The sequence below is a fragment of the Lissotriton vulgaris genome, chromosome 1_1, assembly GCF_964263255.1.
Source record: "Lissotriton vulgaris chromosome 1_1, aLisVul1.2, whole genome shotgun sequence".
NCBI classification, from domain to species: Eukaryota; Metazoa; Chordata; class Amphibia; order Caudata; family Salamandridae; genus Lissotriton; species Lissotriton vulgaris.
Window position 1 is genome coordinate 469,914,414 of NC_141685.1, and position 16,116 is coordinate 469,930,529.

The 16,116-nt window shown below is 44.5% G+C and overlaps 1 protein-coding gene across 1 annotated transcript in view; it reads left to right on the forward strand.

Annotated features, from left to right (window-relative positions):
• Nucleotides 1–16,116, forward strand: part of LOC147747364 (interleukin-12 receptor subunit beta-2-like) — a 710,479-nt gene that overhangs the window by 280,598 nt on the left and 413,765 nt on the right. Inside the window, exon 6 of the mRNA XM_086936242.1 lies at nucleotides 12,891–13,039. Within this exon, the coding sequence (XP_086792368.1) occupies nucleotides 12,891–13,039 (149 nt within the window). The remainder of the gene's footprint in view (nucleotides 1–12,890; nucleotides 13,040–16,116) is intronic.

The window sequence follows — 16,116 nt, forward strand, 5'->3', positions numbered from 1 at the left end:
ATTGAATATAAATATGGGGTCTCACCTGTTAAGACATCTACTCTACCAAAGATGTATCTTAATTCCCAATTTTTTGAACATGACATTTTTAAGGTCTAATTTCAGATCATGTTAGTTGTCCTGCAGAGCATATACTCTCAATAAATTACACAGAGATAAGGGTAATCATTTAGCCCCCTCCCACCCCAATCCGCCCCCCCAATTCCCTCCTGCCATTGGTTGTGCCATTGACATTTTGATCAGTCCACATTACAGCCAGAACTGTCAAGGATGACTTATAGAGATTTCCTCTTTAAAAAAGCACTAGGGGGTGCTGTTCCTGTTGGTGGAAGATGGCGGCTCTCCCCTCTTGCAACAGCTATGATTTGATCATCCATTGTAAGAAAACCATTTAACCAACTGTGGTATTGCTACACTGGTAATCTGTCATCCTTTGTCCCAATCCTTAACACTTTAATAAATTAAATGCTACCTCACTATTAAACTGGATTATTGGTTTGGTAAATGCAATCAGAATCAAATGCTACCTAAATTTGGTCTGAAACACTCAAATATGAAACAATATCTGGGCTACTTATTTTAGATTTGTGACTTTTTGAGACAGGAAATAGCGTTTTCCTAGCCAAAGCGCAGTGGTATAGTGAGATGCTATCTTGTGGCTGATCCTTTTCCCTGGCTTTTCACACCTGTTTTGGTTTCATCTCATGCCCGTACGTATTTATCCATAAAGATATCTGCTTTTTAGCTTCTAGGGTAACACACAGATTCATCAGAAAAGGTGAAGAGATTTGGACTAGGTGCAGTTCCTTGACATCTACCTGAACAAACCTAATACATCATGTATTTTTACCGAGTGCTTATCTCTGGTAGACCCACAGCCTCCACTGGCCATCATTAGACTCCTAGTTCAGTATTTTAAATGGTGTGACACACCTATCAAGTCGATTTGACTACATTGGTTGGAAGTTAGTAGAGTTGGGAGGCACGGAAATGCTCCTTAATCTCCAAGTTGTCGTCAGTCATCTAGGATTTAAAAACGTAAGTAGAAGTTCCCCTGCCTGCTGCAAGCACACTTTCTAGTGGAATACCAGAAGATTATTTTCCTCCCTCTACATTGAATATTTGTGGTCAGGGTTTTGTTGCAGAGCTGGAACTACATCTCGATCTGGTCAAAAGGGTAATTTGAACATGATCTGCTGGGACGTTTTACTACCTGAGAAGCCTTCTTCAAGAAAGTGCGGTCTGCAAAGCAGCAAATATCCTTCAACCAGGAGCGCTGACTACAGATATCTGCTTAAACAACTGAATTGAAAGAACCAACCTGAATAACTACAGCACAATTTGGGTCTACTAAAAATGCCCTTCAACCTTCATACATTCATTGTGTGTAATAGTCTTCATTGAGTTGAGAACCAATTCAAAGTACTTGCTTTCAGGCCAACATCGAGTCATGGCCTCAGGAAGATTTGCTTGCTGGGACAGGGGTTTAACACCACAACCCTTTCAACAACTTTGAGTCCAGTGTTTACAAGTACATCTTTTACTTGCAATTACAGAAGAGTGTAAGCTCGACCCACATCTAAATTTGTCACTATGTACCAGGTTGCACAGCACAATTCAGACTGCGTTTTCCTTGCGTTTTATTGCTGTTCTTTTGTTGATAATGCTTGATTGAACACAGCTTTTTCTAGGGCTGATAGGTTGTGCTATAGCAGAGTTTTACTGAGAATTGTGTGAAGACCTAACCAAGTGGTGTTTGTTAAGTTAATAAGGGTTCTCCCATTCACAAGTTAATAGCCTATTTTCTGATACACTTTGAGAAAGATTTTGCAGCTTCACTTTAACCTTGAGATAACCCTGCCAAAATATTGTTTTCCAAGAGATTCATTCAAAATATATATTCATTGAGGGGCATTTGTTCAGTGGCCTTCATCCATTGGTCTGTTGAATTGTCATTCACATTTTGCTTTCGCCCATCACAGCTTTCAAGCAGGTGGTAAATATATGTCGGGGGTCAGTGTTCATTGGGTTTTGAGGGGCGGATAGAGTAGGGAAGCAGAAGCGGAAAAAATACCCATTGAAAAATATGTATGGGCAAGGAAGGGGGCAGAGACTTGGCTGTTGCAGCCAAAGTCTTGTCTGACTTTTTCCAGACAGAATTACTAGCAGCTGTGGCCCATCCCTATGGGCTGAGGGGCCACCTCCTCACCTATTGGCCACTATAAAGAATATCTGTCAGACTGGGGGCGGAGCTAGCCACGAAGTGAGATGGCTGCCGCCTGAGCGAGCTCCTTGCCCGAGCCCCGATAATCCTGTTGTACCATCCTATACTCTCATCTGACTCCAAACCGAAATGAGCTGCGTGACGTGGGACATCCATACCCACTGCCGACTTGGTAAAATCCCGCGATTTGAAGCCGTGGAGCCTGGCATTCTGGCCCCTGACGGCAGAGGCCTGCTGGCATTGTAGTGAGACCGGAGCCCCGACCTTGAGTGAGTGGCAGCCTGTGGAGCGGACCGTGCACGGCGGCGGCGCAGGGTGGTGCGCGCCGTCTACTACCCGGGACAGGAAAAACCGCATCGGAGGCCGTCGAAGGGAACGCGAGACCAGGTGGACTGGCGGCCCATACAGAAGATAGCCCGGGGACAGGCACTGAGCGGGGGCCGCGCTGGACCATAACTGACATCGGAAAGGTTGGCGAGCGACCTGCAGGACTGCTCTGGGAGCTGAGGCGGCTGGACGTGGTGCTCCCTTTCTGCCCTCCTTTTCCCCCGCCACTGCGGTGGATCCCCAGGGGGTGCCGCATAGGGGACTGGACACACCTTCCCCCCCCCCCCGAACCAGCGTGGAGTTTGGGACCCTCTCGGCGCTGCATATACTGTCGGGGTGGATCGGGCCAGTGCAGCTCTACAATTGAGGGGAGGTGACACGGCGCGTGACGGGGACCGCCATTGCTGGCACCGCCCAATAGGCCGCAATTGCTGCAACAGACAGGGTATTTACAACGAATGCAGGATTGCCATCCCAGGGGGCCACAAGTATCATGCATGAGGGAGTCACACCAGCTGTGCTGACATCATACGTGGCTACGGAGTGCGTGGCACAGACCCAGGAGTGGAGTTCTGTGGGTCGTGGACAAATACTAGGAAATAGCGGGGCGCACACATACGCACCGGCGTGGGGGCGAGAGCTGAGCGGCGCTGCTCTGTTCTGCGTCTTCGCCGACGCCCCGGTTTGGCCCCTGCTCTTGACCCGGCGGGCACGCTTTTCCTTTTCGGGACCTTCCTACTGCTGAGAACACCTGCACTGAACCATCGCGGGCCGCGGGGATGGAGCAATGGGGAAACTGGACCGCAATCAGCCAAAGATAACCTTTGACCAGGCCAAAAAACATCAGGACGCTGGCACGGAAGCGCAGGCCCCACCCAAGCTACAGACATCGGACGCAGGAGTGGTCACAAATGAAGCCATACAGTCCATGTTTCATACCATACAGGCCTCGCTAACGAACATTGATGGGAAGATCGACTCTTTAAAGTACAGGGTGGATAGAATGTCCGAGCGCTTAGACAAACATGCGGAACGCCTAGACCTGGATCTCCGAGGCCGAAGACTCTCAGGCGCAAGTGGAAACGAGGCAAACAAGAATGGAGAAACAACTTGTGTTAATGGCAGCTAAGACAGAGGATTTGGAGGCCAGGTCCAGGAGGAGCAACATTCGCCTGATGGGTGTTTCCGAGACAATCAATACTGGCCCAATGAAACGCTATGTAGAGAACCTACTTACTTCTATGCTTGGTCAGGACACCTTCTCAGATGTGTCTATCGTAGAAAGAAACACAAATGACATATATTTTTTTCAAATTCATGACTGTACTGGTATACCCTGTGGTGATGTGAAGTTGAAAAAATGGAAGCCAACTAACGGTCCCCTCAAACAATGTTAAAGGGGGCTGAATGCATCAAGTTACTGCACTTGCTTATTCTGTACCTAATACTTATGCATTCCAACAAATGATGTCAACTCATAAAAAGGTAATTTCTAATAGTTCTCATTACAACAATGTATAATGAGTCTAGTTGAATTACTTAACTTGCTGTTAGTGTATTATGGTGGAAGCGTTATGTCATCATAGTGATACATTCTAGATTAAGCTAGAATACTGACAATCTGGGAATTTAGTTTCATAAGATATAAAATTCTGTCTTCAACATTATCATCATTATTGCTACAGGCTTGCAAGTTAACAAAGGTTTTAAAAATTAGTTCTAAGGCAATCAAAAGGTGACGTTTGGTTTTGATGGACAAATGCCTTCCTTACCTCATTAAATTACTTTTTTTCAATATGTTATTGTGCGTCGGGACAATCACACAGCACTGGAAAGGCTGGGTGATGTAGCTGAGAACCCACTCTGCTAGTAGGCAATGCTTTAATGATCATTTGTAGAAACAGAAAGTAGAAACAGAAAGAAGAAATAGGGGATATTTACCAAATAGAGTGAATGAAGCAAGTAAAGATGCGCAGTTCATTAATTGACAAATGATGGGGAAAAATGGCCAGAGAGCACCCGCGGGACTAGAACCATCGAAAGGTTGAACAAGTTAAATCATGTAAACTTGAGAAGGAACCGCTGGGCTATAGCTGACCCAACCGCACCATCTTTCTTCAAACTATAACACAGTGAACATCAACTAGGGAATTAATGTTCATTTATTTGAACTCTGAGGATAAACATATTGCAAAAATTACTTTCATGTTATTGAAGCCATTAGCGATAAGAAATATATATTCTTCACTTTGAGCTACTCCTGAATATTGAAAGGGTGTTCAGGCTCAGATGAAGGTACAGACACCAGAAACATTTATGGTAGGAAAATCTTAACCCATGGAATTGTCTCTGTATTCAGATGAAGATCTCTGAACTTCTGTAAGTGGATGTGTTGTAGATCATGCAGTCCATTTTTTGTGGCAGTCTGAGATTTGTAGCCTTGATTTATTAACAGGATTAACAACATAATTTAAAATCCTTCTGAGAGAGTAGTTTAACATTAAATTCAAATCACATAATTCAATGTAAATGCAGCCAAAATTAGGTTTTGACATATTAAATCTGGAAACCCTGTCAGGTCTGCATCCCCAGCAGCAAAAACTGTACATTGGCATAAACACCTGTTGTTGCAGTCGTTATCAATGTAGGAACATTTTGATAGGTGACTTTGTTAAACATTACGCAGTTTGTCAACATTTTCAGTGTTCCTTTTTTGTAGAAGAAACCACTAAATTAGGATTTAATTTTTTTAACAGAAACACAAATGATTCGAACACCATGCTGTGGGGTTATATATTTTTTTCAAACTCAGCACTGCACTGATATACCTTGTGGTTATGTGAAGTTGAAAAAACGGATGCCAACTAACGGTCCACTCAAACAATGTTTAAGGGGGCTGCGTGCATCACGTTACTGCACTTGCTTATTCTATACCTAATACTTATGCATTCCAACAAATGATGTCAACTCATAAAAAGGTAATTTCCAATAGTTCTTATTACAGCAGTATATAATAAGTCTACTTGAATTACTTAACTTGCTGTTAGTGTATTATGGTGAAAGCGTTATGTCATCATAGTGATACATTCTAGTTTAAGCTAGAATACTGACAATCTCGGAAATTAGTTTCATAAGATTTAAAATTCTGTCTTCAACATTATCATCATTATTGCTACAGGCTTGCAAGTTAACAAACTTTTAAAACATTAGTTCTAAAGCAATCAAAAGATGATGTTTGGTTTTGATGGACAAATGCCTTCCTTACCTCATTAAATTACTTTTTTTCAATATGTTATTATGCGTCGGGACAATCACACAGCACTGGAAAGGCTGGGTGATGTAGCTGAGAACCCACTCTGCTAGTAGGCAATGCTTTAAGGATCATTTGTAGAAACAGAAAGAGGAAATAGGCGATATTTACCAAATAGAGTGAATGAAGCAACTAAAGATGCGTAGTTCATTAATTGACAAATGATGGGGAAAAAAGGCCAAAGAGCACCCGTGGGCCTAGAACCATTGAAAGGTTGAACAAGTTAAATCATGTAAACTTGAGAAGGAACCGCTGGGCTATAGCTGACCCAACAGCAACATCTATCTTCAAGCTATAACACAGTGAACATCATCTAGGGAATTAATGTAAAAAAATTTTGAACTCTCAGGATAAACATATTGCACAAATTACTTTCATGTTATTGAAGCCATTAGCGATAAGAAATATATATTCTTCACTTTGAGCTACTCCTGAATATTGGAAGGGTGTTCAGCATCAAATGAAGGTACAGACACCAGAAACATTTATGGTAGGAAAATCTTAAACCATGGAATTGTCTCTGTATTCAGATGAAGATCTCTGAACTTCTGTAAGTGGATGTGTTGTAGATCATGCAGTCCATTTTTTCTGGCAGTCTGGGATTTGTAGCCTTGATTTATTAACAGGATTAACAACAGAATTAAAAATCCTTCTGAGAGAGTAGTTTAACATTAAATTAAAAGCGCTGAATTCAATGTAAATGCTGCAAAAATTAGATTTTGACATATTAAACCTGGAAACCTTGTCAGGTCTGCATTCTTAGCAGCAACAACTGTACATTGGCATAAACACCTGTCGTTGTAGTTGTTATCAATTTAGGAACATTTTGATAGGTGACTCTGTCAAACATTACGCAGTTCGTCAACATTGTCAGTGTTCCTTTTTTGTAGAAGAAACACTAAATTAGGATTTTACTTTTTAAAAAGAAACACAAATGATTCCAACACCATGCTGTGGGGTTATATATTTTTTTCAAATTCAGTACTGCACAAAGCGGAAACTTTGTGAGCTCCAAATACCCTATGCGATGCTATACCCTGCAAGGCTCAAAATCACATCCGAGAGCAAAACGAGAATATTCAATGACGCAGGGGAGGTGCAAACTTTCTTAAAGCAAAAGGAGAAGCAAAGAGTGAGGAGAAGATCACCCAGAAGCGCACAGGGGGAGCCCCCCGCTTTGTCTGATGTGGAATAGTTTGTATTGATATTGCACAGGGTCTGCGAGGAGGCGGTGGGCTGATGGTGCACCTCAAGAGGCTGTAGACTCTGGACACTAGCGCCGACAATATGGGACTGCAGAGGCAGAAGTATCCAGATAAGTGACTATTTATTATATCTGCTCTGTGCTTGGATTAACGCATATGCTAATATTGGCTCTGAAGTAGGCACTGCTCTGCAATTTTATACTTTAGTCCTGTGGCTCTATCTATATTGTCTGAATATAATGGGGAAGGAGGAGACGATATTGCGACACAGGGGGCTCGGACCCATGCAACGTTGGTTACAGGAAATGGGTAGGCAGCCCTGACCCCCGCGCATGAGTCGCATAAGTTCTTTTTGATTTTGGTGTTTCTTGTTCTTATTGTTAAGTTGGTTGTGGGACAAGATGAGAAATGTTTTATGGGGTGTCTCCACTGATTTGGGGGAGGTGGAGTGAGAGTGGGTGGGGGGGGGCACAAAAAATTCTGACTGGCTGATCGAAGGCTGACACTATTGATACTGACACACTCCGACGGCGAACACATAGGGGATTGACACTATACAGGACTGCAAGAGATGAGTGTCCCCTCTAAAGTTTGCAGATCCCTGAACCTCCTCATGTGGAATGTACGGGGTCTGCACAACCCACAAAAAATACGCAGGCTGATAGCATATTTAGATAGACACAAGATAGATGTCGTCTGCCTGCAGGAGACGCACCTCACTGACAATCGGGAACAACATATAGGCAAAAGGTGGGCCTCGTATCGGCTGGCTTCCTCCTACTCGTCCTACGCCAGAGGGGTCCTTATATGGGTCAAGCGTACGGTCCCCTTCACACACCTCAACTCAGTTCGAGACGATCAGGGACGCTTTGTCATTTTACAGGGCAACTTTGGGGGCTCAGTGTTGACCATAGTGAAGGTATATGGCCCGAACATAGATGACCCTGATTTTTATACTAAACTCTGGACGACCTTGAGGGTGATGCAACCAGGCACCATAATCTGGGGGGGGAGGGACTTCAACACTTGTTTAGATCCCACACTAGATCGATCGACTGGCCTGGACAGGTATGGCAAACGCTCGGACAGAGTGCTACGGGAGGGGTTGTCTGGATGGAACATGCTGGATGTGTGGCGGCAGAGGAAGCCGGATAAATTAGAGGGAACGTGTTTTTCATCCATGCACCCCACATGGTTGTCGACTTGATTATTGGTTAGTGACGCAGGACGCCTGCACTTGGACTACAGAGGTAGCGCACATGCCCAAGACACTGTCAGATCACGCACCGGTCTTGTTTAGACTGGAAGTCCCAACACACACACCAAGACAGTTCACTTGGAGACTAAAACACACTGCACTACAGGATCAGGTATTCAGGGAGGGGCTGAGACAGGCTACAGTGAGCTTCTTTGAACTTAACACAGGCTCTGTTCAGAGTGCAAAAACTCTGTGGGAAGCATTTAAAGTAACCATGTGGGGTTACTTCATTGGAACACATGTGGGGATACTGAGGGACATCCATACCCAACTGGGGAACATTGAAAGCGACATACAGGTATTGGAGCGAAGGTTCGAGGAGAGCCCAACAGACTCTATCCCAGCCAAGATAAGACAACACATAGATAGATACAACGAATTTGCAGCCGAAGAAATAAAATACCTCTCACGTAGATATGTGGCGCGCACCTATGGTGAGGGAGGCAGGTCTGGACGGGCCTTATCCTACAAAATTAGGCCTGCCCACACCATGACACACACCACAGAATAAAAAAACTGACGCACACGTATATGACACACCGTCTATATTGACTAGTTCTACAGAATTTTATACACAATTATATATGGCGCGCGCAACACCCCCAACCTCGGACATATGGCAATACCTAGACGATATAGGACTAGCCTGGCTGTCCGACACCCACAGAAAATATTTCTGCCTTCCGATATCCGAAGATGAAATAATTAAAGCTTTCAACTCACTTCCCAATAACAAGGCCCATGGCCTAGACGGCCTCCCGGGCGAGTTTTATAAAGAATACCAGGATATACTGGTCCCACACTTATCAGAAATGCTCGAAGAGGCGTACGAAGAGGGCTCACTACCGGACACACTTATGGAGGCGCTACTAGTATTGCTTTCGAAACCAGGCAAAGACCACCTGAAATGCGAATCCTATGGACCCCTTTCCTTACTTAACATGGACGCAAAGATTCTGGCAAAAATAATAGCGAATAGAATATACCCACTCCTATGTAACCTGATTTTGCCGGATCCAGCGGGCTTTATGCCAACGCGGTCCACGGCTCAGAATCTCCGCACGATGTTTTCCCTCTATCACCAGTTGGATCCGGAAGTGCCAGCGGCAGAGGCCCTATTGGACGCCGCTAAGGCATTTGACTCCGTGGAATGGGGTTTTATGTTTGTGACCCTGCGCAAAAAGGGGTTTCCTGAACGTTTTTTTGAAATGGATCTCCCTGCTGTACACGGCACCAAAGGCGCAAATTCGTATTAACGGTCTAACTTCAGCTCCCATCTCCATCACTAGAGGCACGAGGCATGGATGCCCTTAGTCTTCCATGTTTTTTGCCCTGATACTGGAGCCACACTATGCAAGATCCGCCAGAGGCACTCTGACACTGCTTTGCAATTCACCCTGCGACCGATTAGCATCTCATTGTATGCAGATGATATGGTCCTTTACACCACACACCCGAGCAGGAACCTAAACCCGCTCATTAGAGAGTATGTTCAGTTTGAGCAATACGCCGGCCTCAGTGTCAACTGGGACAAGTCGGTGGTGATCCCACTCACCACCACTACCACAGACCCTGAGTTAGACTATCCCTTAAAATGGAGCACTGATCCGGTTAAGTACCTGGGGATATGGATCCACAGGGACCCAGACATAGTTATTAGGGAAACTACGGAACGGCACTAACTAGACTTGAAGAGCAAGTGGATAGGTGGATTAAACTGTCTCTCTCCATGGCAGATAGAATAGCTCTCCAGAAGATGATTATCCTTCCTAGATTCCTATATCTGTTCTGGAACGTCCCTAATTGGCTGTCCAATGCATTCTTCGCTAAAATGCGCTCGGTGCTCCAAAAGCTGACGTGGGCCGGATGTCCCGCCAGAGTGAGTTGGAAAATCCTGACACAGCCATATCATCTGGGCGGCTTTGAGGTACCTGACTTACAGTTATACTACATTTGTGCACAAGCCCAACATGCGCATTATTGGACACGGCCCCATGATTACATGCCACACGTTGCGGTAGAGCACGATGGTGCTACTTGCCGAACCTATACGTTAAGCCCCAAAAGACACGATACACACGGCGAAGAACACTTCAAGAGCGTGGCATGCACTGGCGCGCAGAGCAGATAAATTGCCGATAAATGCGCGGGCCCTCCCAACAGCCCAACACCCTAAGCTCACGGTGACGCAAGAGCCCAAAATGCAGACACTATTAGAGGAAATGGGCTTACGTACCATGGGAAAGGCGTTCCCACATAACACGTTTCTCAATTGGACAGACTCCGATGAAACACTTCGCATACCTGCGCTTTCGGGCGGCCATGAGGGTGCTATACAGCACGTTCCCTGAGGAACCAGAACAACTGGCGTCACTACAGACACTGCTCATAGCGCTATCACGCAGTCATTTGGTACCATGTCTTTATAACACGGCCCAATGAGAGCAGGTAGAGGAGGTTAAGGCACCGAAAGAGAGATGGAAAAGACTACCGGACACCCCAGTAGACGAACAAGACTGGCAGTACAGTTGCATGCAGCTCACACTCTTAACGTCTAATTGTAATCTACGATTAATACACTTTAAGTTCCTACACCAGACCTACTACACGCCTGCAAGGCTACACCGATTGGGACTTAGGGACACTGACTGCTGCCGCCGCTGTGGCTCAACTGTCGGAGAATTTTTGCATGCGGCGTGGTCCTGTCGGGACCTACAAGCCTACTGGCATGCTGTCACTGATGTACTGCAGACCATGCTGGCTGAACTTATCCCGAACACGCCTCAGACGTGTATACTGGGAATTCACAAGCTTAAACATGCCAGGCGCAGAAAGTTCCTGGTAGTGGCGCTGCTGCTGCCGAAGCCCAGAATAGCGACTAAATGGGGCAGTAAGAGACCACCCCGATTCAAGGACTGGATTACAGACATGACATACTGCAAGACAACATTGGAGGCCTTTGCTGAGGAGATACCACTGGCATCCAGACCCAGAGACTTCTAGGAGCCACTGACGACATACTTACAGAACACACACGCAAACACTTAATGGCTGGCTGTTGTCCAGTTGTCCCGTTGCAGCGCAACCTCAGATGTGTACAACTGATTCTACGCTCCTGTGACAGTTACGTAGACGTGGACCTGTGGGACGGAGGGAGGCAGGGGGCAAAAGGACCCACGAGGTCTGTCTGTATATCCCTGTACAATGTTCCCAATGTTGGCTCACATGAATAAAACAATGTTTCTTAATGTGTCAACTGTATAACATGATCAGGGTCATATATCAATGTATGCTTTGTATCTGTTGGTCGGATTGAAAAAATAAAAATTAAAGAATATCTGTCAGACTGAACAAAGATCAGCCTGACAGGTACTCTTTTTCTTTGCTGGTGAGCCTGCCAGGAACTAGAGATGCGCTAAATGTGCAGACTCCTGGCTGCCTTAGCTGAACTTTGCCAGGTTAAAGAAGTCACAGCTCTTGTGGGCTTGATATTTTCAGCCTGTCCGTCACAGATTGCCTTGGATCTGGGCGCTTCAGGGCTAAGCCTTGTCACACAGTGGGGTGGGGTAAGCAGTCTCATTGACTCAATTCCACTCTGTGATGAGTAAGAGACTGCTGCCTTCCCTCACTGGTTGACCTTAGGTAAGCAAGTGAGGGAGGACAACAGGCCCAACCCTTCTGGGACCACTGAGGCAGAGTTGCCTGGTAAGTATGATTTTATTTTCAATGTTTGGTGGGTGCATGCATGAATATTTGTGAGTGAGTGTTGTGAATGGATGAGTGTCTGTGCTTTCATGTGTGAATGCATGAGTGGGAGTGAGTGTGTGTATGTGTGTGGTCCCCTGGCTTCATCACTGGTAAAAGTACAGGCCACCACTCATTACTGGCTGGTAAAATTGGGTCCGATGATTTCGCACCTGTGAAAACCAGATGCAGAAACAGCTGGTCTGTCATGATCAGGTGGCGCAGTATTTCACCTAGAGATACTGCTCTGCCTGACTCGCAATTGGGACCACCATTGTTCTTACTAAGGTTGGTACATGGTCAGTCTGTGAAAGAAAGGATCTGGAAGTGAAAACTCCAACGTGTCATTCTAGTGATATGGTCAAAAGTCCCTGCATCAATTCTGTCAAACATGATACAAAAGTTATCAATCTATGTGAGCTCTGACAAGCATACTCATGCAAAATGGCTATCAATAAGTCGAGCAGATGGCTCAGTGAGTTGAATACTCATCTATACAAAGTTTAGCGATCGGTGTGTCACAAGCTTGAATTCCAGCAATACAGACTCTGCCTTCCATTCTCCTGAAGTCAGAAACTGAATACTATTAGATTGGATAATACCATTAGAATTTGAGGCAGTAGCCCAAACATTGTTCTCTCTAAGCCAAACATGAGATGTTGTCATTAGGCATTGCTGAGATTAAATAAATACACCTTAAGGCTTCATGCGATTTGAAATCTGGTGAAGTTTTGAAGCAGGTAATGCATTTATGAAGCTGTATCATCTCTCTGTCTGTTATTTTAAGTTTACCTTATCTCTCTTGTGTTATGTGTATTCTAGTGGTTCCTGCTCCACCTGCTATCGTCAAAGTTGAGATTTTAAATACATTCACATCAGAATTGTTCATAGAAGGAAAAAATCGGGAAACATATAAGAAGCTCTATTGTGAAGTTAAATATAAACCCACAGGAAATAACACATGGACTTTGGTATGTTATGGAAGAAACTGTATGCTTTTATCTCGTGTCTATTGTTTTCTGAGTGTTGATTTTCCTCGGGCAAGGGGTTTAATCCCATGAAAAAACATTTTCTAAAGTAAACAAATGCTATTAAGTGTTTTAACCTTCTTGTCTAAAGTGATAACTATAAACAGTCATCAGTAATACCAGGTAATATGCTAATATTAGGACTGGCCGTTGAATTTTTCCTCACTCCTGTCTAAAAGTTGATTTTACAGTGTTTACATTGTATTGTGACATACTATCTGGCTACATTGTTAGTGCTTTTTGAGTGATGATATCTTGTTGTCACCGTCAATAAAAGTAAAAGTAAAAAGTGGTAAAATTCATTGCGCAACTCACACTTGTTTTTCTAAAAGAAAAATCAATCATAAAACAGCTGCATGAGTGAACGTATTATTTTTTTTACTTTGCAAGCATGTTGTGACCACTTTTATATGGCTTTCGGTTTTCTATTTCCATTTTCATTTTGTGGCATACGTTAAATATACTTAACCATTTCACGAGCATTCCAAGGTCAGAAATTTTGGCTTTGCCAATGCTTGTATACTTAGTCAGAGGTAATGAAAATCCATCCGAGGCCAGTCAGAATGCTCTGAAGGATGGTGGCAGACAACAGAAGTGAAGGCATGCTAGCAGAAAACAAAGACGGCCATCCCACTCAAAGAAAGAGAAAATGGATTCCTCTCCACCTTCACTGTCCACCGCCTACTGTCAATGCAGGATTTGTATATATTTTATTTTATTTACAGTGTTTTTCTATAGTGTACATTATAACAATAACTGCATATTAAGTAAGATAATATGCCTCAATTTAACATCATATCAAACAAAAGAGTAACCATGAGGTGGTGGGGGTTGGTGAAAGGAGGTCCTGTGTTGGATACAAATAAGTAGTTATATGATACGCCAGTAATGAGGCTAAATGCTATGCATCCGGGAAGGAACCATAGGCACGAACTGAGAAAGGGAGCAGTTTTCTTACTTATTGACAGACAAATGATTTTTTTTATAGGAACATCTTGAGATGCTTCCTTAAGGAGAGCATGTCATGTGACATTTTTAAATGGTTATGAAGGAAGTTCTAGACTGTTGGAGCAGAGCCAGAAAATTATTGCCTTCGAGAGAGTGATGTTTTGAATTTCAGAGGTTGTAGCAGGACAGAGTCTTTGCTGCAGGATTGTATGAAAGCTTTTCACAAATTCATTGCTCATGCTCCACCCAGTTGACCACATACATGTACTGGGACATGGGCTGCTGGGCAGCAAATAATAAACTGCTGCGTAGAAAATCCCAGTAACACCTTGGAATTCTTTATCAGCGATAAAAGATACCCATTGATTACATTGGTATTTTTAGCATGTAAAATGTAACTTGTTTTTAGGTCTGGCGTGCGTTGCAGCGCAAAGCGCTGCACTGCCTCCGTGAAAGATTTTGTAAGAGAGGAGTTTGAGAAGAGTGCTTTAAGCCCCACCCCTCTTTTCCATTGGGTAGCATCAGCGTTTATGGTAAACGCTGGCTTCTCATTGTAAAGGAGGGTTTTTCATTGCCTCCATTTGGCTTTTTGGTCCAGCCCACCTGGACTGGCTCGCCTGCTTCACAGCTGTTGTGAAGACTTTTCTTATCTGCTTGTTTATTTAACAAGCAGATAAGAAAAGTCTTCACGACAGCTGTGAAGCACCCGAGCCAGTGCTCAGGGCTTCCTGCAACAACGCTGCCTTCACGCCTGGAGCATGCACCAGACAGCTCTGTGATTGGTTGGCAGCAGGAAGGCAGCAGGAAGGCAGAGAGCTCAGAGGCACAAGGGGTCACAGGGAGAACACAGGTGTTCCGGCAGACTGTGGGGCTTGGCAGGAAAGGATGTGAGTGCTGTTCAATTGGTCTGGCATTAGATTTTGTCATAGCAGCGTGGTGGGTCAGTGCTTTTGTGTCCGTGGAAGTAACAGTGCTTTATTGTGCTTAATGTACATTAATACACCCGCAAGAGCGGAATTTTAAAATAACTTGCTTGTGTCACCAGGTGCATGATCGACTCTTTGTGAGCCAGCATATTCATAATTTTTAGTGTGTCAGTATCTGCGCTGGCGCTTTGCATCATAAAGTTATGACGTGCCTGGCGAACGCTTGTTTTAAGGGGGGGGGGTAATCTTACAGCTATGTGTCACATTGGTGACCGCAGTGTCCTCGCGGCTCAGTGTGTGCTTAGTTTTTTGGTAATTGAATACGTACATATATGGACAGGGCGCCACCGAGGAACAGATCAGTGACAGTTTTAAGAAGTTTCTTTTGTTGTGCTACACTAAACTGTTGTCCCTGGGTCGTCTTTCCCTCCTCGGTCTGCCTTCAGGGTGGCACCAGCTGTCTCTGCTGTTCCGGCCACGCATCCTTTGTTCCTCACTGGGTGCAGTGCTCGCTGCTCAGCACCAGTGTAGTGCAAATGAGACAAGAACCATCCCTGCTGCTGCCTGGTGCAGTGGGATGCAAAGAAGAGGCAAGGCGCACTGACCTGCCGGGCAATTTCCTGATGGGCCAGAGCAGGTCTCTGCCACTTCCCCATCTCTATCGGAAATGGGTTCCAGTTTATGGGAATAAGGCGACCACTCTGCAAAACGTCAATGTCTAGGAAAGGCAACCTTCCAATATCGATTATTGTGTGGTTAACTCATCCACTGCTGAAGAGTTCTCATAATCTAATTCCTGACAGTTCTCATAGGTATAAAGAAGAAAGAAACACACAAAAAACATGCACACTCTTGTAGGTAAACCTCACGCATTGTTGTAGATAAAACACTTGTGTGCACGCGGGGGTCTGTACTTCCAGGGAAACACCTACACACCTTTCTATTGGTTTCTATATGTTACAAGTGCGTACCTCGCATCCACCCGTCTCTTACATCGCCCAAACATGGAGATAACCACAAAAAAGGCAATTTTATACAATTTTGTGTACCTGAAAAGACTACGTTGGTTAATAGTGTTGAACATTTCACAACCCATTTGCATTTAAGTAACAGTTACTGATATTACTATTTTAACGTGTGTGTGTG